This window comes from Geotrypetes seraphini, chromosome 7 (genome assembly GCF_902459505.1).
Source record: "Geotrypetes seraphini chromosome 7, aGeoSer1.1, whole genome shotgun sequence".
Taxonomy (NCBI): domain Eukaryota; kingdom Metazoa; phylum Chordata; class Amphibia; order Gymnophiona; family Dermophiidae; genus Geotrypetes; species Geotrypetes seraphini.
In genome coordinates, this window is record NC_047090.1 from 22,519,762 (window position 1) to 22,546,801 (window position 27,040).

Here is a 27,040-nt window from a genome sequence, read left to right on the forward strand (position 1 = left end):
GTGTTTACCTTAAATGTTCCTCACATTTTCTATATTAATTGTATTTCCCCCCCCCCCCTTCCCTATTTGTGTCCATGGGCCTGTTGGTCCGTATTTACCTAGTATGTAATTGCTGTCAGTCTGGTAGTTTTCATAGAAAAGTATGTTTTAATTGTTATATTTTTGTTTAAATGTTATTTTAAACCTTGTACAACGCTTTGTAGTTTCGAAAAAGCGTTTAATCAAAAAACTGAATAAACAATAAACAATATATTGTGTAATTTGCCCTTGTGACAAATATTGTATAGGTCATACAAAAAGGGCCATTAAATTAAGGATCGCAGAGCATATGAGTAGTATTCAAATGGGATGGTTGCAAGCCCCCTTAGTAGCACACAGGCAGGAAACGGGACACATGGAAATGGATGTTAGATACACGGTACTTACTCAAATTAGTCTCCCGTTGGGTGGCAATGTGTCCCAATCCCTGCTAGTTCAAGAACAAAAAGTTTTATTTTTTCATGGCATACCCTAAGCCTTAATGGATTAAATGCTGAAATTGAATGGTTTCAATTCTAGTGATAGGTGAATCTCTGGATGGGCTGACATAAGGGGTTTGGAGTTCATTGACCAATAACCTCTCACATATAGATATGACATCAGTGTGGAGGTATTTAAATGTACTTTAGCGAATCGAGATTATCGCCTATGCTAGTTTCAAAAAGAAGGCTCGAGATAGAGAGATGGAGAGACAGGTTTGGGCGGACAGGATATGGTATGCATGTCATCCCACCCCTTCCCGCAGGAGTACTCTGTTGGCCTCCCAAGCCTTCTTAAATGAGTTGGTGCAGGCCCAGACTGCCCGCTTGCTTCAATATTTTAAACATCAATTCTATTTACATGGTAATAAGGGTGGGTGGCTTTTAGCTAACTTGGTGCTCACTTTGGATGGCCCTCGGCGAGTGCTCCGGGTGATAGGGGAGGGGAGGGGGTGGGACCGGTTTGTACTGACAAAGCGATTGTGAAGGTTTTTCGCCAGTTTTATCAGAAGCTCTATGCACGTTCGGTGGACCCGGAGATGCCGAGTGAGCTGTATCTAGATAATATTCAAACTCCTTGAGTGTCTGCTCATCATCAACAGATGTTAAATGTTCCTATCTGAGCTGAGGAGGTTGCTTTGGTAATCCAGTCTAGCGGGCTTTGGAAGGCACCAGGACCTGATGGTTTTCATGCAGTTTTATAAATTGCTTTCCATGGAAATTACTCCGGTGCTGACTTTGCGTGATGCTCACTTGTGGTGCTCTTGAAACTGGGGCGGGACTTGCTCAGCTCCTACCGGCCTATCTCCCTTCTTAATACTGAGGCAAAATTCTTTGATAAGATTGTGGCCAACCGGATGGCCCGTATTCTTGCTGATCTTATCGCTGACCCTTAGGTAGGCTTTGTTTGCCACCATAGGGTGGTGCGCAACATTCTACGCATTTTAACATCTCTGTAATATGTGGCTTCATGTCATATGCATTCTCTGCTGTTTAGCTTCGATGCAGAGAAGTCCTTCGATCGGGTCTGATGAACATTCTTGTTTGCTACACTACACTGTTATAACTTTGGATTTCTTTTTATGCTATCCCTTTATGCCTCTTCTTTGGAGGCTATCTGGGTTAATGGGCTGCTCTCTGATCCTTTCGAAATTTAGCAGGGTACTAGGCAGGGCTGTCCTTTATCCCCCCCTTTTCTTTGTTCTTACCTTGGATCCTTTAGTGCGAGATATCTTGTACAACCCTGATATTAGTGGGGTGACCATTGGTACGTTGGAATTTAAATTATTGGTGTTTGCGGACGATCTTTTGGTCCATCTTACTCATCCTGTTACGGCTTTGCCTGCTCTCTTGATGATGATGGCTGAGTATTAGTACTTTTCTGGCTTTCGGCTGAATCTCGATAAGCCTTTGGCCATTCCTAAGCTCCCAGAGGTTCGCAATGCTTGGCCGGGGGGTTTCCCATTGAAATGGGCGGATGGGGCCTTCCGATATTTGGGTATCCAACTGACTCCCTCTGACTCTTCTATCAAGCAGACTAACTTGCATTTGGCTTTTTGACACTACTCGCCAACACCTGGATAATTGGAAGTTTTTCCCCTTTTTGGTACATGGTTGCATTCATCTCTTTAATATGATTATTTTTCCTAAATGGCTTTATGTCCTGCAAGTGCTGCGTATACGTCTCTTACAGAAAGATCTTTGCATGTTATATCAGCTATTATCTCAATTTATTTGGGGGGGAAGGAAGCCTCCCATGGCTTTCCGTTACTTGCTGGGGTCTTGGTCGAGAGGCATGGATGTTCCTGCTATGCAGAAATATAATCATGCTTGCTTACTTCATTATTTGGGGGATTGGATCTTGGAACAAAAAAACTATACCTGTTTTGATTATGAATTGGCCTTCTATTACCTCTGGAATTTATTTTCTTTGTTACATGCTCCTTGCTCCTCCCTTCCTTCTTACTTGCGCTCTAGCCTTTTAATGGACTCTTTACGCGATAGTTGGAGGGTTTTGGTACTCAGCTTGAGGGGGAGTCTGGGGTGTTTGATTTACTGCTTATACAAGGGAATCTTCAGTTTTAGTCCGGTTGGACTTCTGCTCCCTTTCGATGCTGGGTCCAGTTGGGTTTGACTGTGTTGGAGCATATCCTCACTCCGGATGGTACGCTTCCCTGTTGGCGGGACTTGGCTTCCCCCGAGACGGGATTTAGGCAGCTGACTTTTATGCTCATTTACAATTGGGTCATTATGTGCACACTTTAGAAGTGGAGGGTCTACGGATGGGTTTGGAGAATAAGCTCCGTGCCTTTCATGGCCAATTTGGGGAGGATGGCCTGTCTGTTTCAGCGTTATATCAGGTGTGTGTTCTCTTGCTCCATCCAGGTCGTGGGAGTCTTATGTGCTCGCTGGGCTCCGGAGCTGGGCCTGTGTCCAGCGGATCTAGATATGGGTTGTCTTATTAAACATATCCCAACCCTTTCTGTCTCAGCTGAACTCCGGGAATGTCAGTTTTGGGTGCTTCATCGCGCCTATCTTACAAGGGTTCAATTATTTCACTCTGGTCTCGCAGTCCTTTTTCCATGCTCTATGGAATTGTCCTGCAGTCAAGGCTCTCTGAGATGAGTGGTCCACTATTTGGAACTTTTGTTAGGCCGTTCTATCCGTCTCACTCCGGTGGAATTTCTTTTAGATAAATATGAGGCTTTTCCATTTCCCCCGGGTATTGGCCGGCTATTTTTGTGCAAGGCAGAGTTGGTGGCTAAGAAAATTATTTTGGGGCAGTGGGTTTCAGATCATGCTCCTTCTTATTGGGCTTGGCATAACCAATTACATGCTTTGATGTTACTTGAGAGGCATTGGGTGTGTCATTCCTTGTGACAATCTAAGTTTTTTTGTGGGTCTGGGGTCCTTATATATGGCCAGATAACTTCTTTTGTAATCCGCCTTGAACTGCAAGGTATTGGCGGAATAGAAATCTGTAATGTAATGTAATTTTGTCTTGAGTGGTGAAGGGTTAGTGGCCTTGGGGTATCCTTTCCTCTGCTTGGATTATCTATTCTTTATTTCTTTCTTTTATTATGTTTTATTATTTCTCTTTTGCTTCTTGTCTATTTGCTTACCTTGGTTTGGGTTTCTGTTGGGGTTTTTTTGGTTTGGGGAGGGCCTTTGGGGGGAGGTCATACGCCTTGTCTTTTGGGGCTCATCAGAGTCCAGGGTTCTGAATGTCATGCTTTCGCTTTGGTCGTGATCAGACCTCCTCAGTTCGGTGGGTGGGGATACTTGCTCTTTATTAGATAATATGCTGCTGGTTCCTTCTTGTGCCTGTAACATGTTTCTTACGCCCTCTTTTCTGCTGGCTTTTTCTGGCAGCTACTTTCATATTTGTATATTTTGGTTTATTGTTGTGAGGGGCAAGGGATAAGGGGATAGGGGTTGGGTGGTGGGTGGGTTCTTGGGACCGGGAGACCCTTGTTGTATAGTTTCTTGAACCACTGTATCTACAGTTGTATTCATTTTTCTTTTTTCTGGCTTGTTCAATAAAAAATTGTTTCAACTAAATGTATTTTAGCTGCAGTCCCTAAGAAAATGAGGCCATTAGAAGATATAAGATTAAACAGTATATCGGTATTTGATTAGTAGCTTTTGTTGTTTATTTTTTGATAGAATAGTTGTTTTCTTAATTGTGTATATGGTTGTGTTCATTTTTTTGTTTTGTTTTTAATGACATCCCCTCCTGACAAAGCATTCTTTAGTGAAACTTGAGTTGAGGGGTTAGTCTGATAGGACAAGTATGTGGGACATTGAAATGGGACACCATATATAAGTAGATAGAGGATTGCCAATGCAAAATCAGCTGTCAAGTCAGCACAGATAAGTGATATTAATAACAGAAAATGCTATAAGTTTCTGTATAAATTTTGTATAAAAATGGTGGCAGGGGACCATGAGAGTACTATGATGATCCCATAGGCAACTTTTGCTTTAATCACTGAAGCACACTGGTTAAGGGTCTGAGCATTTCACATATTTACATTTTAAAAATTATAATTATTGATAATGTTGCTCATTGCCATATCCTATGATTAAGTATAGTAGATCCTAAATAAACAATACTATCAAACAAGCTCCAGATAAACTTGGCAAATGAGAAACATCGCTAGTGTATACCATACTACAATAACTAAGCTTTTATCTGTTTGTGAAAATGTAAACTGAGTATCACCTAATAAGATGCGTACTTAGCATATGTGACACCCGGGGCCCATCATTTTTTGACACCCCCCATCTATATGAAAAATATGATTTTTAGTAACAATCTACATATCGCACAACAGGAGTGTACCTAGGAAAAGGCAGCATCTTAAACACTGCAGTGAGCACTAGAACACCAACAAATACATTGTAAAACTAAACAAGCCAGATCCTGTACAGTCATTGATCCTGTTCAGTCAATGCTATCAGAAAGCCATATCCCTTTCATATACACAGATACACCCTCGCCCAATATGGAATAATCACAAACTAAAAATAGAAATATGTAGATAAAAGTTAAACTGAACCGCCAAGAAACCAGACTCTGCATACAATGCAACACTAAAACACCACAAAAACAGTAATACATGTCCTCTAATACTGTACAAAATATAAAGATTGATACATAACAATCACCACTTTACAAATTAACAAATAAAAATAAAAAATAATGAGAAATAAGAAAATACCATTTTATTGGACTAATCCCCGTAAGCTCGGTCCCCATCCCCGCAAACCACCTGATTCCATCCACACAAACCTTGAATTGTTTTATATTGAACTTATTATATTAAAGTATAAAAAGAAACAATATTCTGTACAATTGTCAATTTATAAATCAGCGTCTTCTCCCCACTCTCTTCCCCATTTCCCTTCAGCGTCCTCAGCCCACTCTCTCTCCACTTTCCTTCAGCGCACGCACATAAAAGCAAGCAAGTAATTTTATATCATTTTCATTCTATTCATTCATAGAAATTAAAGTCTAAATAATGCCAGTCACATAACAAAACATGATTTTACAAAAATAATTCCCTGCACAGTGAAGCCTGCAAGGATTACTAAATGTCTTTCAGCAGCTCTCCTCCCTCCCCTTACCTTCGTGGCCAAGTCAAAATGATCTACCAACAATAAAATTTTAAAAATATAAAGCACACTGTACGCAGAGAAAATGTTAATTATCATTTATATTCCGCAGGTTTTCAAAGAGGTCAAGGCAGATGACTTTATGCAATGTCATAAGAACATAAGAAGTTGCCACCACTGGGTCAGACCAGAGGTCCATCGCGCCCAGCGGTCCGCTCCCGCGGCGGCCCATCAGGTCCATGACCTGTGAAGTAGTTCCTAACCATTTTTATAACCTACCTCTACTTCTAGCTGTATCCCTCAATCCCCTTAACCTTTAGGAACCTATCCAAACCTTCTTGAACCCCTGTACTATGTTCTGGCCTATCACAACCTCCGGAAGCGCGTTCCATGTGTCCACCACCCTCTGGGTAAAAAAGAACTTCCTAGCATTTGTTTTAAACTTGTCCCCTTTCAGTTTCTCCGAGTGACCCCTAGTACCTGTGGTTCCCTGCAGTCTGAAGAATCTGTCCCTGTCTACCTTCTCTATGCCCTTCAGGATCTTGAAGGTTTCTATCATGTCTCCTCTAAGTCTCCGCTTTTCCAGGGAGAACAGCCCCAGCATTTTCAATCTGTCAGCGTATGAAAAGTTTTCCATACCTTTTATCAGTTTAGTCGCTCTTCTCTGGACCCCCTCAAGTACTGCCATGTCCTTCTTGAGGTGCGGCGACCAGTACTGGACACAATATTCCAGATGTGGGCGCACCATCGCACGATACAGCGGCATGATGACTTCCTTCGTCCTGCTTGTGATACCCTTTTTAATGATACCCATCATTCTGTTCGCTTTTTTTGATGCTGTTGCACACTGTGCCGATGCTTTCAATGTTGAGTCCACCATCACCCCCAGATCTCTTTCAAGGTGGCTCACCCCTAGCAATGATCCCCCCATTTTGTAGCTGAACATCGGGTTCTTTTTCCCTACATGCATGACCTTGCATTTCTCTATGTTAAAAAGCTCATTTGCCACTTTCTTGCCCATTCTTCCAGTCTCGTTAGGTCCCTTTGCAGGTCTTCACAGTCTTCTGTGTTTCTAACCCTGCTGCAGAGTTTGGTGTCATCAGCAAATTTAATAACCTCACATTTCGTCCCCGTCTCCAGGTCGTTGATAAATATATTGAACAGGAGCGGTCCCAGCACCGACCCCTGCGGAACTCCGCTCGTGACCCATTGCCAGTCTGAGTAATGACCCTTTACTCCAACCCTCTGTTTCCTGCCTGCCAGCCAGTGTTTGATCCATCGGTGGACATCCCCTTGCACCCCGTGGCTCCACAGCTTCTTAAGTAGCCGTTCGTGAGGTACCTTGTCGAAGGCTTTTTGGAAGTCAAGGTAAATGATGTCTATGGATTCCCCCTTATCCATCTGGCTGTTTATTCCTTCAAAGAAGTACAGTAAGTTCGTGAGGCACGACCTTCCCTTGCAGAAGCCATGTTGGCTCGTCTTCAGTTGTCCCTTGCTTTCTATGTGTTCGCAGATTGTGTCCTTGACCAGTGCTTCCATCATTTTTCCTGGGACTGAGGTCAAGCTCACTGGCCTGTAGTTTCCCGGGTCCCCCCTTGATCCCTTCTTAAAGATAGGCGTGACATTTGCTATTTTCCAGTCCTCTGGGATCTCCCCAGTTTTTAAGGATAGGTTACATATTTGGCGAAGTGTTTCCACTATTTCGTTTCTCAGCTCTTTTAGTACCCTTGGGTGGATGCCGTCTGGACCTGGTGATTTGTCGCTCTTCAGTCTGTCTATCTGTCGGAAGACATCCTCTTTGCTTACCTCTAGTTGGACCAGCTTCTCATCATGGACTCTGTTTATGATCTCCTCGGGTTCTGGGATATTAGATGTGTCCTCTCTCGTGAAGACTGACGAGAAGAACTTGTTTAACCTGTCAGCTATCTCTTTTTCCTCCTTTACCACTCCCTTCCTGTCTCCATCGTCCAACGGTCCCACTTCCTCCCTGGCTGGTTGTTTCCCTTTCACATACCTGAAGAATGGTTTGAAGTTTCTTGCTTCCCCCGCCAGTCTCTCCTCATATTCCCTTTTCGCTTTCCTGACCATTCGGTGACAGTCTTTTTGGTACCTTTTGTGCTCCTTCTGTCACCTCAGTAGCAACCATACAAAAATAGACAAATATACCCCCTCCCTTTTTATTAAACCGCGATAGTGGTTTTTAGCGCAGGGAGCTGCGCTGAATGCCCCACGCTGTTCTCAACGCTCATAGGCTCCCTGTGCTAAAAAACGCTATTGTGGTTTAGTGAAAGGGGGCCATAGTGCAAAATATAGACAGCATATATAAATTCTCAAAATGGACACATTTTGATCACTAAATTGAAAATAAAATCATTTTTCCTACCTTTGGTAATTTCATCAGTCTCTGGTTGCACTTTATTCTTCTGACTGTGCATCCAATATTTCTTCCCTTCTTTCAGCCTCCTGTATGCTTCCTCTCCTCCAGACCTCATTCCCTCCCCCAACTTTTTCTTTCTTTTACCCTGCCCCCTTCTTTCTTTCTCTCCGTCTATCTTTCTCTTTCTCTCTCCGTGCCCCATTTTTTCTTTTTCTTTGTTTCACCCTGCCCCCTTTCTTTCTGGCTCCCTGTCCCCCCCCCCCATTTCTTTCTTTCTCCCTCCCCTCCCCTATGCCACCTCCATTGGGAAAATACTGCCACCGCTGCTGGGGAATAGGCTGCCATTGCTGCCATCGGGAACAGGCCGGCTCCAAGTTTGCCCTGATTCTCTTCCCTGCAGGGCCGACCAACTCTTTGCTGCCTGACATCAATTCTAAAGTCGGAGAGGACGTTCTGGGCCAGCCAGGCAGCGATTGGCTGGCCCAGAACGTCCTCTCCAACGTCAAAATAGACGTTGGGCGGCGAGAGTTGGTCGGCCCTGCAGGGAAGAAAAGAAGGGAGAACTCGGCCAGGCTTGTTTCCGATGACGGCAGTAGAATCCTTTCTCCGGCGGCAGCCTATTCCCCGGTGGGTGGCCAGCTGTGCACCCCTTTGGGGCATGCACCCAGGGCAGACAGCCCCCCTCGCCCTCCCCGTGGTACACCACTGTTTATTCCAAAAGCTTGGTGCCATTACTGGAAATGCTCTCTTCCTACAGGAAAGCAGACATCATTCATTGAAAGATAGCACCAGAAACAACCTCCTCCCTACTTGTTAAAGGCAATTTATGCAATGGAGCTTGTGGTATAAAAATATCAGTAATATACTACAACTCCCAAACCTGATTTAACCTTAAAAACCAGGACCACAATGTTAAACGACCCTCTATATTCAATTGGTAGCCAATGTAATATAATTGTTTTTTTCATATTCATGATATCTTAAATGAAGCATAAATTTTAACATTCCAACATGAACATGGAGTTTATCTCCATGGATGTAATATACTTAGAACAAAAATAATCTAATTTATAATACAATTAAAAAAACAGCAAACATATAAAAAGTACAGCAACATTTAGACAGTCCTGCAGTGAATTGGACCATTTAAAAAAAATATTGCTTACTTTTGGAGGCCTTTAAAAAGCTGTAATCTAGCTTGTTCATTTGGGCTTGTAGCAAATAATTTTAAAAAAGTGAGCGTTTCTTCTAGCATCTTAGAGCCTTCCACTGAATCTCTTTCCAGCATTAATATAGTCAAGTAGCACAGCAACTTTCCTGAAGAAATAATATGGCATGTTATCTTCTGACACTAGTTCCTGCGAATAGCAAATACTACATACCCGTAGCAGGTATTCTCTAAGGACAGTAGGCACATTTTGATGATATCATCCACAGAACCTGGTATGAACAGTACTAAATACACTGTCACTTTAAATCTTTTGGCAGTGCCCATACCTTATGCGTACCGGTGCCTTCCCGCTCAATGTTGGCTCTTAGGACCATCAGTTCAGTAAAAAAAAAAAGCTAAGAAGCCAACTAGGGGAGGTAGGCAGGTTGTGAGAATATATGCCTACTATCCTTGGAGAATACCTACAATAGGTAGTATTTTTGCTTTCTCCAAGGACAAGCAGGCATAATATTCTCGCATGTGGGACTCTGAAGCTGCCAGGATCAAGAATCTGGACAAGGATCCTGGCGAAACCCGAAAGGGTTAGAAGGAAAGATGGTGCTCAGGAAGTAAAAAGATTTTGTAGAATTGCTTGTCCAAATTGACTAAGGGACATTTTCAAAACATTAGGACATCCCAAAACCCAGCATAAATCAGCACTTGGACGCTTTAATCACCAGGACGTCAAGTGCTGATTTTTGAAACAATCTTTCTGGACATCTTGTGAGGCTTCCCTGCCGCTGTGTGTCCAAGACCAAATGAGGGCGTGCTGAAGGTGTGTTCTGGGCAGGCTTAGACTTAGAAGTCTTGTGGTACTAATCAAACCTTTCCCAGGATGTCATGGATGGAACTTGGAAGTTCTGACCTAGACCTGTTTTAACAGTGTCCAAATGCCAAAAAAGGAACCCAAACTGACCAGATGACAGCTGGAGGGATTAATTTATGGCCCCCACACTCCCCCAGTGGTCACTGACTCCTTCCCACCCCATAAAAATCTAAATGAAACAGTAAATATCTGTCTCTAGAACAGCAGCACCCTAGTATGGGAAATCCAAGTAGAGCATCACACAGGTGTCCTAAGTAGACTGATAAGTAGGCTAGTGAGCCATAGCTAGGAGAACTCAGACCCATAAGCTATCCTAACCACAACATTTATGGTGAAAAGTGTGAGGCCACCAAACCCCTACTATACTGCCATATAGGTGCCATCTGCAAACATAAGGGCTATTGGGGCGCTAGAAAGGTAGGTGTAGTAGGTTTTAGGGGAGTTTTGGAGGACTCACCATATATTAGAGGGGGGTTATAGTAAGATGTACTTCTGGTGCCTTTTATGTGAAGTTCACAACGGTGCCCTCTAAGGTGCCCCACTGATCTATTAGCATATCTATGTGGCCAGTCCATTATAATGCTAGCCCCCTCCCATATCCAAATGGTCTGCATTAGGGTCATTTTAATGTTGAATGTTTTTGTGGTCTAATGTAGTGAATAAAGTCATCTAAGTAGGTGAGTTAAAAAAATAAAAATTTTGTCCATCTTGCAGTTTTGCTGGTTTCAAAACTGGCCGTTTCTCCACCTCTGACTTTGGACATCTTGTGGGAAAAGCCCAAAGTTGGACTTAGACGTCCTATCAAAAATGCCCTCTATCGCTTCTGAACTTTTGTTCCAAACAGTAGTGAGAAGTAAAGGTAGCCACTTTGCAGATGTCCTCAATAGATGAAAAGCGGACAAAAAAAAAAAAAAAGAACTAAAGTAAGTTAAAATACTGGAACACCATAAAAACAAGAAATTATGAAGAAAATAGAGAAAAATAAGTATGGGAAGGTACAAAAAAAGGAAGTAAAAGTTTGATGTGCTGAAGAGAAAACAGAGATAGAGCTTCTCAGCTCTACAGAAAACAAACAACTGATGGTCTTGCGAGCCAACATTGGGCAGGAAGGTTACGAATAAGTGCAGTATGGGCACTCCTAAAGATTTAAAGTGGCAATGCACTTGGTGGTATCCATACCGGATTCCTTGGATGACATCACCTATTTGTGAGAATATTATGCCTGTTTGTCCTTGGAAAAATATGTATACACACTGAATTTTTGTGCTTATAAGCCACAACTAATACTTGTTTTTACATTTTAACTAGAAGGTTTGGAGCTAATATACTATCCTGTTTACATATATGCGCAGTGAACCATGCAAAGTAAAATTTATAATTGCAACAGTAATGCAACAATTGTATAGAAAGATTAGGTTCTTACTGCGATAATCTTCTTTCCAGTAGAAAGGCACATGGGTTATTCTCCTCTAACTGTGAATTGTGTAAAGACATCATTTACCTTTTTCAGCTCCACCTCCTTCCTCACTGGGCTCCTCAGTTTGTCCCAAAGCAGTTGTAACCCACTATAAGAGGAGAAATAAGGAAAAAGGGTATGGGGAACCTCCCTAACAAGTCACTTCTGCTCTGCAACAATTATTATTAATAAACAAACAATGTAGATAAAAACAATACAGAAAACAAGGTGGAACAAACAAGCCACTTACTTGAGTGCAACCAGCACTAATACCTGTGGAACTCTCATACTCTCACTTGCCTCTTAACAACAGAGATGTCTCTTTACTCTTCAGATGTCTGACAGGAGAAGAACCCAACATTTGAAAACACATACCTGTCTGAGACAGTAAGCAGGCAAAATCGATAACTGATAGGGCAGGCCATCCAGACTCATGTGACTTTCTACTAGAAAGAAGACTATCAAGGTAAGAACCTAATCTTCCCTTCTAATGCAAAAGGCACACAAGTCTTGACCAGTGGGACATATGAAAGCAGTCCCGAGTCTAGAGCAGGGCAGATGAATCTGCTGTGAGCACTAGGTCCCAAATGTAGTATCCCTTTGTGCTGCCACACCCACTCTGTAAAACTTCATTAAAGTATGGAGGGTGGACCGTGTAGTTGCTCCTCGGGCAGCACTGCCTGGGACTTTACCCATGAAGAAGCCACACTTCTACTGGAATGCACCTTCAAAGAGTTCAACAGCTGTTTACCACAGCCAATGTATGCATATGAAATTGCCAAGCAAACCCATCTAATATAATAAAACCCTAAGCCACGCATGCGCACTCCCACCTATGTGCGCCCATTTTCCGTGAGCTGTAGGGCACCGCAGATAGGAGTGCGCATGCGCGTGCATCTCTCTCTCTCTCCCCCCTGAGGTGAATGATGGTGCGGTGGCTGACGGCGGCTGCTAGCCGCCGTGGCTGTCGGCAGATTCAGGCCGTGGCGGCCGAGCCCACAGCACAGATAGTCCTGAAAAGGAAGGCAAAACAGAAGGTTCTGTGTCGTTGTCTCTGAGTGGCAGAGATTGAAAGAAGAGGAGCAAGAAGCTGTAAGGTCACTAGAAGGAAAAAGAATAAAGGAATTGGCACATGAAGGAATCATGGCTGAGTGAAGCTGTTCATTTGCAGGAGGCTGGCCAAGCAGACAGAAGGTGGTAGTCAAATACACAAAAGGACAGGGAGCTAGACAGACAGATTTAAAGGAAAAAAAATGCACAAGGAGAGAGAGACACACAGAAAAAAAAAAAAAAAAAAAAAAGGAGAGAGATAGGAAAAAAAGACAGAGAGACATACAGAAGCCAATGAGACAGATAGACAGACAGTAGCCAAGGAGACAGACAGAAAAACACAGAAGGAGAGAGATAGGAAAAAAAGACAGAGAGACATACAGCAGCCAATGAGGCAGATAGACAGACAGTAGCCAAGGAGACAGACAGTAAATTGTTTTAACTCTTAAGTCTGCACATATATTCTAGCACCCGTTAATCTAACGGGCTTAAACACTAGTCTAGAAATAGAAGCCTTTGAAGCTGACCATCCTAGTCAACTAGGGCTCGTCAGCACAAAAAGATGAACAGACGAAAATCATTCACCACCTCAAGATAATGGAGAAGAACTATTCTTACATCCAGCAACATCAACTCTTTTGCCTTTTTTCTTTGAACCCGTGAGATGGAACATGGATAGCCGGACTTCCTGATTTACATGGAAGTCTGAATCCACTTTTTGGCGAAAAAAAGAAAGGGAAAGGGAATGGGGACTTGTATACCACCTTTTTGTGGCTTTGGCATTCAAAGCTGATATTCAAACTGGTGGGCTGGATGACTGGAGGACTGAATGACTTGCCCAGGGTCACAAGGAGCAGCACTAGGATTTGATTTCACAACTTCTGGGTGAAGAGGCAGCAAGTCTACTAATGAAAATAAAAGCAAAAGAGTTGGCGTTCGTGAAATGTAAAAAACCTCCAAGAAGAGGAGAGCAGAAAGGACTACAGGGTGAAACTGAAAGAAGCCAAGAGAGAGATACGTCTGGTGAAAGCACAGGTGGAAAAACAAATGGCTAAAAATGTAAAAAAGGAGACAAAATTTTTTCAGATATATTAGTAAAAGGAGGAAGATGAAAAATGGAATTGCTAAACTAAAAGATGCTGGGAACCAATATGTGGAGAGTGATGAGGAAAAAGCAAATGTGCTAAACAAATACTTCTGTTCTGTGTTCAAAGAAGAAAATCCTGGAGAAGGACCGCGATTGTCTGGCAAAGTTACACAAGAAAATGGAGTAGATTCTGCGCCATTCATGGAAGAGAGTGTTTATGAGCAACTTGAAAAACTGAAAGTGGAAAAAAGCGATGGGACCAGATGGGATCCATCCCAGGGTACTGAGGGAGCTCAGAGAGGTTCTGGCGGGTCCTATTAAAGACTTATTCAACAAATCTCTAGAGACGGTAGTGGTCCCTGGGGATCGGAGGAGAGCGGATGTGGTCCCTATTCACAAAAGTGGTCACGGGGATGAAGCAGGAAACTACAGGCCGATAAGCCTCACTTTGGTTGTTGGAAAAATAATGGAAGTGTTGCTGAAAGAAAGGAAAGGATAGTGTACTTCCTTGAATCTAATGGGTTACAGGATCCGAGGCAAAAAAACATGCCAAACAAACCCGATTGAATTTTTTGATTGGGTGACTGGAGAGCTGGATCGAGGACATATGCTAGATGTAATTTACTTAGATTTCAGCAAAGCCTTTGATACGGTTCCTCATAGGAGGCTGTTGAACAAACCTGAAGGGCTAAAGTTAGGACCCAAAGTGGTGAACTGGGTTAGAAACTGACTGTCGGACAGACGCCAGAGGGTGGTGGTTAATGGGAGTCCCTCAGGGTTCGGTGCTGGGGCCGATCCTGTTCAATATGTTTGTGAGTGACTTTGCCGAAGGGTTAGAAGGAAAAGTGTGCCTTTTTGCAGATGATACCAAGATTTGTAACAGAGTAGACACCGAAGAGAGAGTGGAAAAAGGATCTACAAAAATTAGAGAAATGGTCTAATGCCTGGCAACTAAAATTCAATGCAAAGAAATGCAGAGTAATGCATTTGGGGATTAATAATCGGAAGGAACTGTATATGCTTGGAGGTGAGAAGCTGATATGCACGGACGAGGAGAGGGACCTTGGGGTGATAGTGTCTGAAGATCTAAAGGCGAAAAAACAGTGTGACAAGGCAGTGGCTGCTGCCAGAAGGATGCTGGGCTGTATAAAGAGAGGCGTAGCCAGTAGAAGGAAGAAGGTGTTGATGCCCCTGTACAGGTCACTGGTGAGTTCCACTTGGAGTATTGTGTTCAGTTTTGGAGACCGTATCTGGCGAAGGACATAAGAAGACTAGAAGCGGTCCAGAGGAGGGCAACGAAAATGATAGGAGGCTTGCACCAGAAGACGTATGAGGAGAGACTGGAAGCCCTGAATATGTATACCCTAGAGGAAAGGAGGGACAGGGGAGATATGATTCAGACGTTCAAATACTTGAATGGTATTAACGTAGAACAAAATCTTTTCCAGAGAAAGGAAAATGGTAAAACCAGAGGACATAAATTGAGGTTGAGGGGTGATGGATTCAAGAGCAATGTTAGGAAATTCTACTTTACGGAGAGGGTGGTGGATGCCTGGAATGCGCTCCCGAGAGAGGTGGTGGAGAGGAAAATGGTGATTGAGTTCAAAGAAGTGTGGGATGAACACAGAGGATCTAGAATCAGAAAATAATATTAAATACTGAACTAAGGTCAGTACTGGGCAGATTTGCACGGTCTGTTTCTGTATATGGCCGTTTGGGGGAGGATGGGCTGGAGAGGGCTTCAATGGCTGGGAGGGTTTAGATGGGCTGGAGTAGGTTTTGACAGAGATTTCGGCAGTTGGAACCCAAGCACAGTACTGGATAGAGCTTTGGATTCTTGCCCAGAAATAGTCAAGAAGAAAAAATTAAAAAAATTTAAATTGAATCAGGTTGGGCAGACTGGATGAATCATTTGGGTCTTTATCTGCCGTCATCTACTATGTTACTATGAGAAATTTGAGAAGATGCCCCGGTGTAGATGAGCGTCAGAGCTGATGCTGAGAAGAGCGTCTACTGGACAGTGAGTGTCAGCAAATATGGTGCTGAGAAAATCTATCATGTCTCCCAGTTGAAGATTGCTGATGTCGACTTGAAGAATGCATCAAGCAGGAGGTGTAAGTCTGGTCTCTAGAAGAATTATCCATCTGTACCGAACGATGCTGGTGCAGAGTGCAGGACCAGTGTTTTGTATTGCTGGATGACTGGTGGGGATGGGCTGACCCTGAAGGCATCGTAGTTAGTACCTGGATAGACTGCAACTGCAGCATCAGACAGTTCTCACTGTACCAACTCCCAAAGCTGATCCTGGAGTGATGGCACCGATACTGGTGTTGGCACAAATGGTGCTTTGAGCTGTTGGTATTGAGGCACTGGTGACCTCGATGAAGAAGCATTCCTCGGGGAAGATCCTGCCTGCAGCAACAGCGATCTTGCAGCAAGTCTGTGATGCTTAGAATGCACTGGTGTCGAGGTCTGAGGAAACAGAGAGGTACAGCTCCCCCAATGATGGCAATACTGTAGTTGTAAACCTCGGTGTCAAGGATGCCACCAATACTGGGGTAGGAGAAAGCCTCAAGGCATCAGCATCTGCAGACCCACACACTGTCGATGGAACCAAGATGGGCGCAAAGAGCTTCTTGTGCTGACGTTGTCTGGATATCAAAGACCTTTTCTGTAGAGTGGAGTAGTGTGAGCAGGACTCAGGATGATGGCCAGGGCCAAGGCACAAACTATGGGGATCAGTGGCTGATATGGTCCTATTACACCGAGTGCACCGCTCAAAATCATTCGGCAGCTTTGTCATAGAGGAGAAAACCCCTGATGTGAGGTCAAAGGACTCGATAGTCCAGGGAGCTCGAGTAGATGGTTTGCCAAAAATGATTGATGCTCCTGGCCTGAATTCAGGCTCTGAGGCACCCCAAGGACCGAAACGAAAAATGGACACAAATTTAAATAAAATTATACCGAAGGGGAAAAAAATAAAATAATGAAAGAATTATGAGGAAAAGACAGCAAAAAATTTAATCAGGAAGGAAGAAAAATAGATACTACACAGCGCTCTTGGAAGAACTCCAAGAAAACAGGGCTTTCAGCTCTGAGCCAATGTCAGTTGGGAAGACTCCAGTACATGCTCGGTATGGGAAGTCTTGAGACATCAAAAATTCTTAACGTGACAGCACACTTTTTTCACTGTCTGTATGGGGTTCCATGGATGATGTCACCCACACGTGAGAATATGCCGACTGCTTGTCCTAGGATAATATAGAAAAGTCTTTGATTCCTATTTTTAATTTATTTCTTATTGTTATGAGGGGTCGTGGCGGCCATTTTGAAGTGGAGCTGCAAGAAGGGTCTGCACTCCTATCCCCAACAACACCCCTGGATTACCAGGAGGGCCTACCTAGACATGGTGAAGAGGTCAGAGGGCTTGTTTAGAGAGGGGAAGGGCTTCGAGCATTGCGGCATGGGGGAGAGGGGGAGGTGGTAGGATAGAGGGGGATCTATTTGAGAGGCTGGAAAGGGGATTTGGAGGATTTTAAAAACTAAAAATAGTTATGCAGGTCCCGGCCAGAACCTGCTTAAAACCTCTTTTGCAGAACCTGACTGAATATCTGCTGGGACCTGCATAAGCTCCAACAGCCAGGTCTACCCAAATTATTGCTGGATATTTAGTGCCCAGTGCCTGCATATGTCCCAGCATTGAATATCCAGGGCTAATCTAGCCAGCTAATCTGATCATCACCAGCTGAGTACCAGGAGCGGATAGTGTTTATGAAAGATGCTGATCTAACAGCAGTGAAAATTCCTCCATTCCTCCACAAAACAAGCACAGTACAGATAGTGGTAGCACTAGATCTTTACGGTGCACTGTCAATGTTTCTGAACCCTTAACTCTGGAAAAACAACTTCTAGGAATTAAAGAATTTTCCATCATTATACAATTTTTGATCTCCCTATTCAGGCTGACAGAAAAAGATCAATCATTACCAAAAATTATGGTGGTAGGCTTTTATGGATGTGGACAGAGGTGTAGGGAGGGTAGGAGACTCCTTGGGTAGTGGCAACCCCCTGCTCCTTCTGCGCCCCACACTATACTTGCACCTCTCTTCCCACCCTTGTACCTCTTTAAATCTTCGTCAGCACAAGCAGCTTCTCTGGCCTGCTGCTCGCACTGGCGTTGGTTTTTTTCTCTGATGTCACTTCCTGGCCTTACGACCCGGAAGTGATTTCAAAAGGGAGCAAGGTCAGCATGAGCAGGAGGCTAGTGTAGTTGCTAGCACTGGCAAAGATTTTAAAGAAGTATGAAACATAGAAACATGATGGCAGATAAGAGGAGGGTTCTTTTGAGTGGGCAGACGTGTTGGGCCGACGGCCCTTTTCTGCCGTCATATTCTATGTTTCTATAAAGGCCAAATAGCCCTTCCAGTCTGCCCATATGCAGTAACCATTATCTCTTCTCTCTAAGAGATTCTACGTGCCTATCCCATGCTTTCTTAAATTCAGACACAGTCTCTGTCTCTACTACCTCTTCTGGGAGACTGTTGCATGCATCTACCATCCTTTCTGTAAAATAGTATTTCCTTAGATTACTCCTGAGACTATCACCTCTTAACTTCATCCTATGCTCTCTTGTTCCAGAGCTTCCTTTCAAATGAAAGAGACCTGACTCATGCGCATTTAGGCTTCAGAGGTATTTAAACGTTTCTGTCATATCTCCCCTCTCCTGCCTTTCCTCCAAAGTATACATATTGGAGATTTTTAAGTCTGTCCCCATATGCCCTATAACGAAGACCACTGACCATTTTAGTAGCCTTCCTGTGGACCAACTGCATCCTTTTTATATCTTTTTGAAGGTGCAGTCTCCAGAATTGTTCACAATATTCTAAATGAGGTCTCAGCAGAGTCTTAAACAGGGGTATCAATATCTCCTTTTTCCTACTAGCCATACCTCTTTCTATGCACCTAGCATCCTTCTAGCTTTCACAGTCACCTTTTCAACCTATTTGGCCACCTTAAGATCATCACATACAATCACACCCAAGTCCCACTCTTCTATTGTGCATATAAGTTCTTCACCCCCTAAACTGTACCGTTCCTTTGTGTTTTTGCAGCCCAAATGCATGACCTTGTATTTATTACCATTAAATTTTAGCTGCCAAATTTCAGACCATTCTTCATGTTATTCATACCATCTGGGGTGTCTACTCTATTGCAGATTTTGGTTATCATCTACAAAGAGGCAAATCTTACCCGATAGCCCTTCAGTAATATCGATTATAAAAATGTTAAAAAGAATAGGCCAAGAGCAGAACCTTGAGGCTCACCACTGGTAACATCCCTTTCCTCATAGCGATCTCCATTGACCACTACCCTCTGTTGCCTTCCACTCAACCAGTTCCTGACCCAGCCCATCACTTTGGGACCCATCCCAAGGGCACTCAGTTTACTTATACACTTATTAAATGTCTGTGTGGAACACTATCAAAGGCTTTGCTAAAATCTAAATGCACCGCATCAAGAGCACTCCCTCTATCCTATTCTCTGGTCATCCAGTCAAAGAAATTGATCAGATTTATTTGACAAGACCTACCTCTAGTGAATCCAAGTTGCCTCTGGTCTTGTAATCCATCAGATTCCAGAAACTTAACCTTTCTATGTTTTAAAATATCTTCTGTTAATTTACCGGTCTGTAATTCCCTACTTCTTCTGGCCCCCCCTTACTATGCCACTGGATGTGGACACCTGTCCAAAGGAAACTGAAATGCAACTATCAACTTATTTCACATACAGTAAGCCAATAGACTGCTTTCCATCTCTACCAACCTAAGCTAGATTTGTATCAGTGATCCAGAGGTGAAAGTTTCTGTGATCCTGTGCAACCAACTACCTAGTCTTACTTTTTGCACAGTTCCATAAGATTTAGCATTCTGTTTCCATATATTAATATGCCACAGTTTTCCATAGATGTCACAGTAATTTACAATAAAAGAGACCCCTGAATACTACAAGAGATATCAATTAATGGCACACAACAGAAGAAATAAAAGTTAATAAAATTAACAATACAGCAACTAACTCTAAAATACAATACTAGTAATTAACATAAAAATATAATTACATAAATACTATGGCCAATATAAACAAGCATAAATTGTGGACTGCAGTGATAAAAACTCAAGTGGGGCCTGTGCAGTCATCATAATGTCTCCATGATTTAAACAGTTAGGCATTTCCACTTACCTAACTACTTAATACAGTTTAAAGTTCTGGGATGGAATGGATAAGGAACAAGATTTCTATTTATCCAAATTTTCACCAATTACAGAAAATCTACTTTTCCCTCCAGGACAGGCCTCAGGGACTTTTAAGTGTTGGAAGTAGAATAATTTGACTACTTGGGAGCACCTGTTTGATAAAACTAATTTGATCCCTTTTCAAGAGCTGGCTGTTTCACACTCCCCTCTCACCATTGTCTTGGCTTTCCTATGTGCATAAATGTTTAGGAATATTAATTAGCATATACATGTATATATAAGTACTTATGTACATTTATTCAAGCACCCAAATAGAGGTTAAGATAACTGCACTACCAAATCTCTTTCAAATCTGAACAAAAATAAAATGGGAGGAAAAAAAATTCAACTCACCGTAGGCAAGTCAGACTAGAAGGATGCTAAGGTGCACAGGGAGAGGTGTGGCCAGTAGGAAAAAGGAAGTATTGATGCTCTTGTATAAGACTCTGGTGAGACCTCATTTACAATATTATGTACAATTCTGGAGACTGCATCTTCAAAAAGATATAAACAGGATGGAGTCAGTCCAGAGGAAGACTACTAAAATGGTCAGTGGTCTTCATCATAAGGTGTATGGGGATAGATTTAAAGATCTCAATATGTATACTTTGGAGGAAAGGCAGGAGAGAGGAAATTTGACAGAGATATTTAAATAACTACGCAACATTAATGTGCTTGAAGTGAGTCTCTTTCACTTTTGAAAGGAAGCTCCAGAATGAAAAGGCATAGGATGAAGTTAAAAGGCTCGAGTAATCTAAGGAAATACTTTTTTACAGAAAGGGTGGTAGATGCATGGAACAGTCTCCCAGTAGAGGTAGTGGAAAGAGTGGGATAGGTACGTGGAATCTCTTAGGGAGAGGAAGAGATAGTGGATATAGCAGATGGGCAGACAGGAAGGGCCATTTGGTCTTTATCTGCCATCATATTTCTCTTTCTATCATGAATCAGCAAAGCTTCCCATACAAAAATTGGAACAATTTACAAAATATCAAAAATTCACTGAAAATACAATATACATTTCAACCAACAAAATCAAAATAGAAAAAAACACTTTGATTCAGCTTGAACAGTTGCTTGTATAACTCAACAGAGTACCTGTTTCACATTGAGCTTCATCAGGAGAAAGAAACCACCCAGTTCACTGTTTTTACATTTTCCAAACAAATGCTATTTGCACATTAGAACTAGGCACTTAACACGCCTCCTCTTTGTCCATAATGTGGGTCTACATTAACTAGGTTTTTTCCCCCATATATTCAAGCATGCAACCTAAGCACTGTTTTGCAAATACCCACTTACATAGTGCATATTTGCAAGGGTAGAATACACAAAGATGCAGCTTGGGAGGGGCTCACAATTATGCACACAACAAAACATAATGTAAGTTACATGGCTATCTGTCGCACTTAGGTGCTAACACTTACACAGCTCTATGGCTGGCATAAGTTCTCATGCCTATTAGTTACACTTGTATTTTATAAAGTAAAGCAGGTACCTATCACATATCCCCCAGTTACTTAATTGTAGACATCTAGTTATAGAATAGCCTTCAAAGTGCTTTAATGAGTGCAGAAAATGTAACAATGAATTTTAGTTTTATACAAGTTCATATTGATTAAAATAATTTTTAGTAGCAACAATATTAATATACAAAAGCTGGTTTTAATTATTTTAGATACAAAAGGGAAAGAGGAAAAAAAACCCAGAAGAAAACAAAAATGTATTGAGATAAAAATGCTTAAACTGACATGTGTAAGAAGCATTTGTTTCAAACGTACCTTTCTGCTTTATTGCATCCTTATTCATTAAATAATTTGGTGGTATATGTCCTAAAGTATCCCTAGCTTTCTGTAAATATTGATATCCTTCTTGGGTCCGTCCCATTTCAAGATATACTTCTCCAATATAGGTTTGTAATTTGAAAAGCACTTCTGTTGCTTCAAGGTTCTCAAAATCTCCCTGCAAATTCAAGAAAGTAAGCAAAGCATAATCTACTGCTCCCATATTAAAGTAATATATTAATATCTAAGAAAAGAAAAATTGGTAGGGACATTGTGCATAGTTCATAAATTGGTATATAGGATCTAATCACACAATAAAACCACAAGTCCAATTTATTTATCCTCCCCCACACCAACACACATATGGAGCCCCAATTTACATAGAATGTAGAGATCGGAATTTAGATGCCTACTTCAGGATATGCTCAATTCTAGGGGTATTTTAGAAATGCTCTGTGTCAAAAAGCTCTCTCTCGTAAGAACATAAGAATAGCCTTAGGGGGTGAGACTAATGGTCCATCAAGCCCAGTAGCCCGTTCTCACGGTGGCCAATCCAGGTCACTAGTACCTGGCCAAAACCCAAAGAGTAGCAACATTCCATGCTACCGATCCAGGGCAAGCAGAGGCTTCCCCCATGTCTTAATAATAATAATAATTTATTTTCTTATATACACCCTACCAACAGTTCTGGGCGATTCACTACAGAAAAAAACCTGAAACATTTCAGCGAAAAAATACAATTTCATAAAAGCAATACTTCATACAGAAGTCAGATACAGCATTAGTTAAAATACAGTTCCTAATATTACTAAAACATAAAAAGTTTAGAAGAATAAAAATAGAACCACATCGTAAAATTAAAATCAACATTCTTGTTTATCAAACTATGGACTTTTCCTCCAGGAATTTGTCCAAACGTTTTTTAAAACCAGCTATGTTATCCACTTTTACCACAACCTCTGGCAACGCGTTCCAGAGCTTAACTATTCTCCGAGTGAAAAAAGTTTCATAGAGTGCCCCGTAGTCTTTGTAATTTTTGACAGAGTGAAAAATCGATCCACTTGTACCTGTTCAACTCCACTCAGGATTTTGTAGACTTCAACCATTATCTCCCCTCAGTCTTCTCTTTTCCAAGTTGAAGAGCCCTAACATTTTTAGTTTTTGCTCATACAAGAGGAGTTCCATTCCCTTTATCATCTTGCTCACTCTTCTTTGAACCTTTTCTAGTGCCGCTATATCTTTCTTGAGATAAGGAGACCAGAACTGAACGCAGTACTCCAGGTGAGGTCACACCATGAAGCGATACAGAAGCATTATAATATCTTTAGTCTTGTTAACTATCCCTTTTTTAATAATTTGTAGCATCTTGTTTGCATTTTTGGCCACCGCCACACATTGGGTGGAAGGTTTCATCGTATTGTCTACAATGACACCCAGATCCCTTTCTTGGGCGCTAACCCCCAAGGTAGGCCAGTAACTCTCTGGGGTCCAACGGGAGTTCCTCCAGAGATAATTCATTTGCTTGAATATTCAAGTACCCCACAATGTGCCACCAAAAGCATTCACAGATGCTTCTTTGCCCAAAGGAAGAGAAGGTGAGTTTCCAGTGTCCCAGTGGCTCTTAAAGTCTCTTATCTACCTGCTGATGTAAGATCCTGCTGTTGCATTGTACAAAATGATTCAGAATTGTTGTTGATGAAGCATGCTAGTAAATGCTAGGGGTACTTAGTGAACTGCTTTGAGCTAAGGCAGTTGATCAACCATGAAGCTTTGCTAGGGACCACTTCTCCTGAGCTGTGAGATAGAAACAATGAGCCCCAACCTTATAGATTGGCACCTGTGGTGACCATGATCCACATTGGGGTTACAAGAGAGATTCCCTGTAGGCTGGGCTGATGGACTCACCAATCCATACTGTGTCTTGCTTGCAATGTCCAGGGAAGATGAACACTGTACTCTAGCTGTGCAAGAGACAAGTGGCTCAGGAGGGAGTGGCATCATATGAGCTCTCACCCAGAAGATCACATCCAAAGTCACTTCTATGAATCCTAAAATCTGCATATAATGCCACGCTCAAGGGTTCTCTGAGACTGAAGTTTGAATCTTCTGGAAGCAAAATGGAAAAAAAAAACTCTTCATAACCTGGTGTCAAACCAGACTCTTAAGTACTAAAGACATTGCAAGGGTGAAAACTGACTCTTGGCAAAATTGACTACCCATCTCAGAAACTGAAGGAGACAAACCACTTTGGATGTACTGTCCAAACTTTCCTGATTCTCTTGTGGTGAAGGAAACTATACAACTACTGTGATCTTGAAATGGTTCTAAGGGCTATAGATAGACCAAAGAGCATTACTTAAAACTCATAATGTTCTCCTAGTGTCATGAAATGCAGGAAGCGCTGAAGAGTAAACCAAATCAGAATGTGAAAATAAGTCTTTCTGGTATGAAAATAAGTCTCTCTCTCTCTCTCTCTCTCTCTCTGAGGGTCAGCAGACTGAAGAGGTTTTATTCTGAAATTCATAACCCTTCGTGCACAATTTTATGCTTTAAGTCCAGGATTGGATAGAAAGTGCTCTCCCTTTTGGCCACTACAAAATAAATGGAATACCTTTCTAGGTTGCATTCTAATCTGGGAAACAAATTTATTGCACCCAAGTCCAGAAGGCCTTGCAAGGTGCTTTGCACCACCTGCTTCTTGGCAAGAGTTCTGCAAGGAGATGCCATGAGGGGACAGGAAAATTCTAGCTTGGCTGCTCAATAAATCAAACTGCTTCAAGCAAAATGTAAACAAGAGAAAGACAGACAGAGAGAGAAATAAAATCATTTTTATAGCGCTGAAAGACATACACAGAGAATAGTACTAACTGATCTGTGTAAAATAGCCTTGGATGTAGTTCAAAGTCTTGTGACCTAAAAGTATGTCTCACACAATATTTACTTGTAGGGGACAGCTGGATTGTGTACGTCAATTTGGCTTTTCTGGTACAAAATTAATTGTCTTTATGCAGGACTGACCTGCCAGCTTCATTTTTTTTTTTTTTGCATTAGATTCAAAGGGGACCTTTTACCAAACTGTGGTAAAAAGTGGCTTTAGTGTACCCTTCTGCATATCTTTACTACACATTAAGGCCATTTTTCCGCTGGGGTAAAATGGCAGAATTTCCTTTTTTTTTTTTAATTTTTTTTATTAATGACCATGTGCTAATTTTGCAGGCTCCATCTCTTGAAATGTTCAAGGCCCAGTTAAAAGCTCACCTCTTTGAGACTGCTTTCAACTCTTAACTCCTCTCACTTTGGATTCTGCATCTTTAACCATATATGTCATGTATGTCTGTCAAAGTTAGATTGTAAGCTCTTCTTAGAATTTAATTTAATTTAATTCTTATATACCGCTAATAACCGTGAGGTTTCTAAGCGGTTTACAAAAATGATGCATTACAAAGATACAATAGATAAAAATAAATAAGATAGGTACTTGGAAAATTTCCCTAACTGCCCCAAAGGCTCACAATCTAACTAAAGTACCTGAAGAAACAATTTATGAAAAATAAAGATAAAAATATAAAGACAGAGGTAGAGATAGAGATAAATATGAATATATTTCATTGGTAAGGCAATTTTCAGAGTTACATGTAGAGAATGACATTGTGACAAAATTCATCACCATTCCTGTAACTGCGGGAACAATACTGTGTCATTCTTTAGTGTCTATCTCAACCTCAGCCCTTCTACACCAGCAATCTTCAATGCAAGGCTTGAGGGTCAGTGGTTGTGCCCATTCATACTCTGATTCTTTCCTCTCTCCTTAAAGAATGAGATGGAGATGGTTTCCTGTGGTTATCCACAGGGACAGGAATGGTGATGAATTTTGTCACAATGTCATTCTCTACATGTAACTCTGAAAATTGCCTTGCCAATGAAATAGCCATCAGAAACACCATCTTCAAAATAAAATCTTTCAATGAGCTCTCTCTCATAAGTTCAAAGGGCTTGCTCCATGACTGATAACATCAGGTTCAAGCCTCATAGAGGTACCACAGGGGACCTCAGCAGATAGACCAACTTAACCTCTCTCAAAAAACACACCATATCTGGATGGTAGGCTAAAGCCGCAACTTGATAACAAACCAATGCCGCCTCCTGCACTATGAGAGAGGCCCACTAAGACCCTTGTCCAAGCCATTCGGTAAAAACTCCAGTACCTCTGCCACAGAGGTCTTCAGAGGGATAAATTCATATGCCTTACACCCAGTGGCGTACCTAGGGGGGGGGCGGGGGGGCGGGCCGCCCCGGGTACCAGCCCTAAGGGGGTGTTCCCGGCCTTGCCGTTCAGTCCCCCGCCACCCCCGAAGGACCGCTCGCCCCCCTGGCCTCCCCGCACCACCTATGAACAGCCGCAGCAGGATCGCGAAGTCAGCGTCAGCATCCCTGCGCTGCTTCCTACGACGCGATCCCGCCCCTCCTCTGACGTCAGAGGAGGGGCGGGACCGTGGCGCAGGAAGCAGCAGGGATCGCTGACGCTGACTTCGCGATCCTGCTGCGGCTGTTCATAGGTGGTGCGGGGAGGCCAGGGGGGCGAGCGGTCCTTCGGGGGTGGCGGGGGACTGAACGGCAAGGCCGGGAACACCCCCTTAGGGCTGGTACCCGACGCTGACTTCGCGATCCTGCTGCGGCTGTTCATAGGTGGTGCGGGGAGGCCAGGGGGGCGAGCGGTCCTTCGGGGTGGGTCGGGGCATCAGGCATTCAGGGTGGGGCGGGCGGGCGGGCAGGCAAGCAGGCTTTCAAGGGGGAGGGGGTGACAGGCAGGCAGGCAGGCCTTCAAGGGGGGACAGGCCTTCGGGGGGGGGGGTGCAGACATTCAAGGGGTGCAGGCCTTCAAGGGGGGCAGGCAGGCCTTCAGGGGGGTGCAGACCTTCGGGGGGGGTGTAGGCCTTTGGGGGGGTGCAGACCTTCAAGGGGTGCAGGCCTTCAAGGGGGGCAGGCAGGCCTTCAGGGGGGTGCAGACCTTCGGGGGGGGGTGTAGGCCTTTGGGGGGGTGCAGACCTTCAAGGGGGTGCAGGCCTTCAAGGGGGGAAAGGCAGGCAGGCCTTCAAGGGGGGGACAGGCCTACAAGGGGGGGGGACAGGCCTACAAGGGGGGGGACAGGCCTACAAGGGGGGGGACAGGCCTTCAAGGGGGGGGGCAGGCCTTCAAGGGGGGGGCAGGCCTTCAAGGGGGGAGAGGCAGGCAGGCCTTCAAGGGGGGGACAGGCCTACAAGGGGGGGGACAGGCCTACAAGGGGGGGGGACAGGCCTACAAGGGGGGGACAGGCCTTCAAGGGG

General features: G+C 43.1%; 1 protein-coding gene across 2 annotated transcripts in view; it reads right to left on the reverse strand.

The window, feature by feature from the left end:
- LOC117363650 (putative tetratricopeptide repeat protein 41) overlaps positions 1 to 27,040 on the reverse strand; it is a 201,004-nt gene that overhangs the window by 32,359 nt on the left and 141,605 nt on the right. For both annotated transcript variants that reach the window (XM_033951744.1, XM_033951743.1), the window contains exons 11-12: positions 21,714 to 21,894; positions 9,180 to 9,330 (exon numbers count right to left, since the gene is read on the reverse strand). In XM_033951744.1, coding sequence (XP_033807635.1) covers positions 9,180 to 9,330; positions 21,714 to 21,894 — 332 coding nt within the window. The remainder of the gene's footprint in view (positions 1 to 9,179; positions 9,331 to 21,713; positions 21,895 to 27,040) is intronic.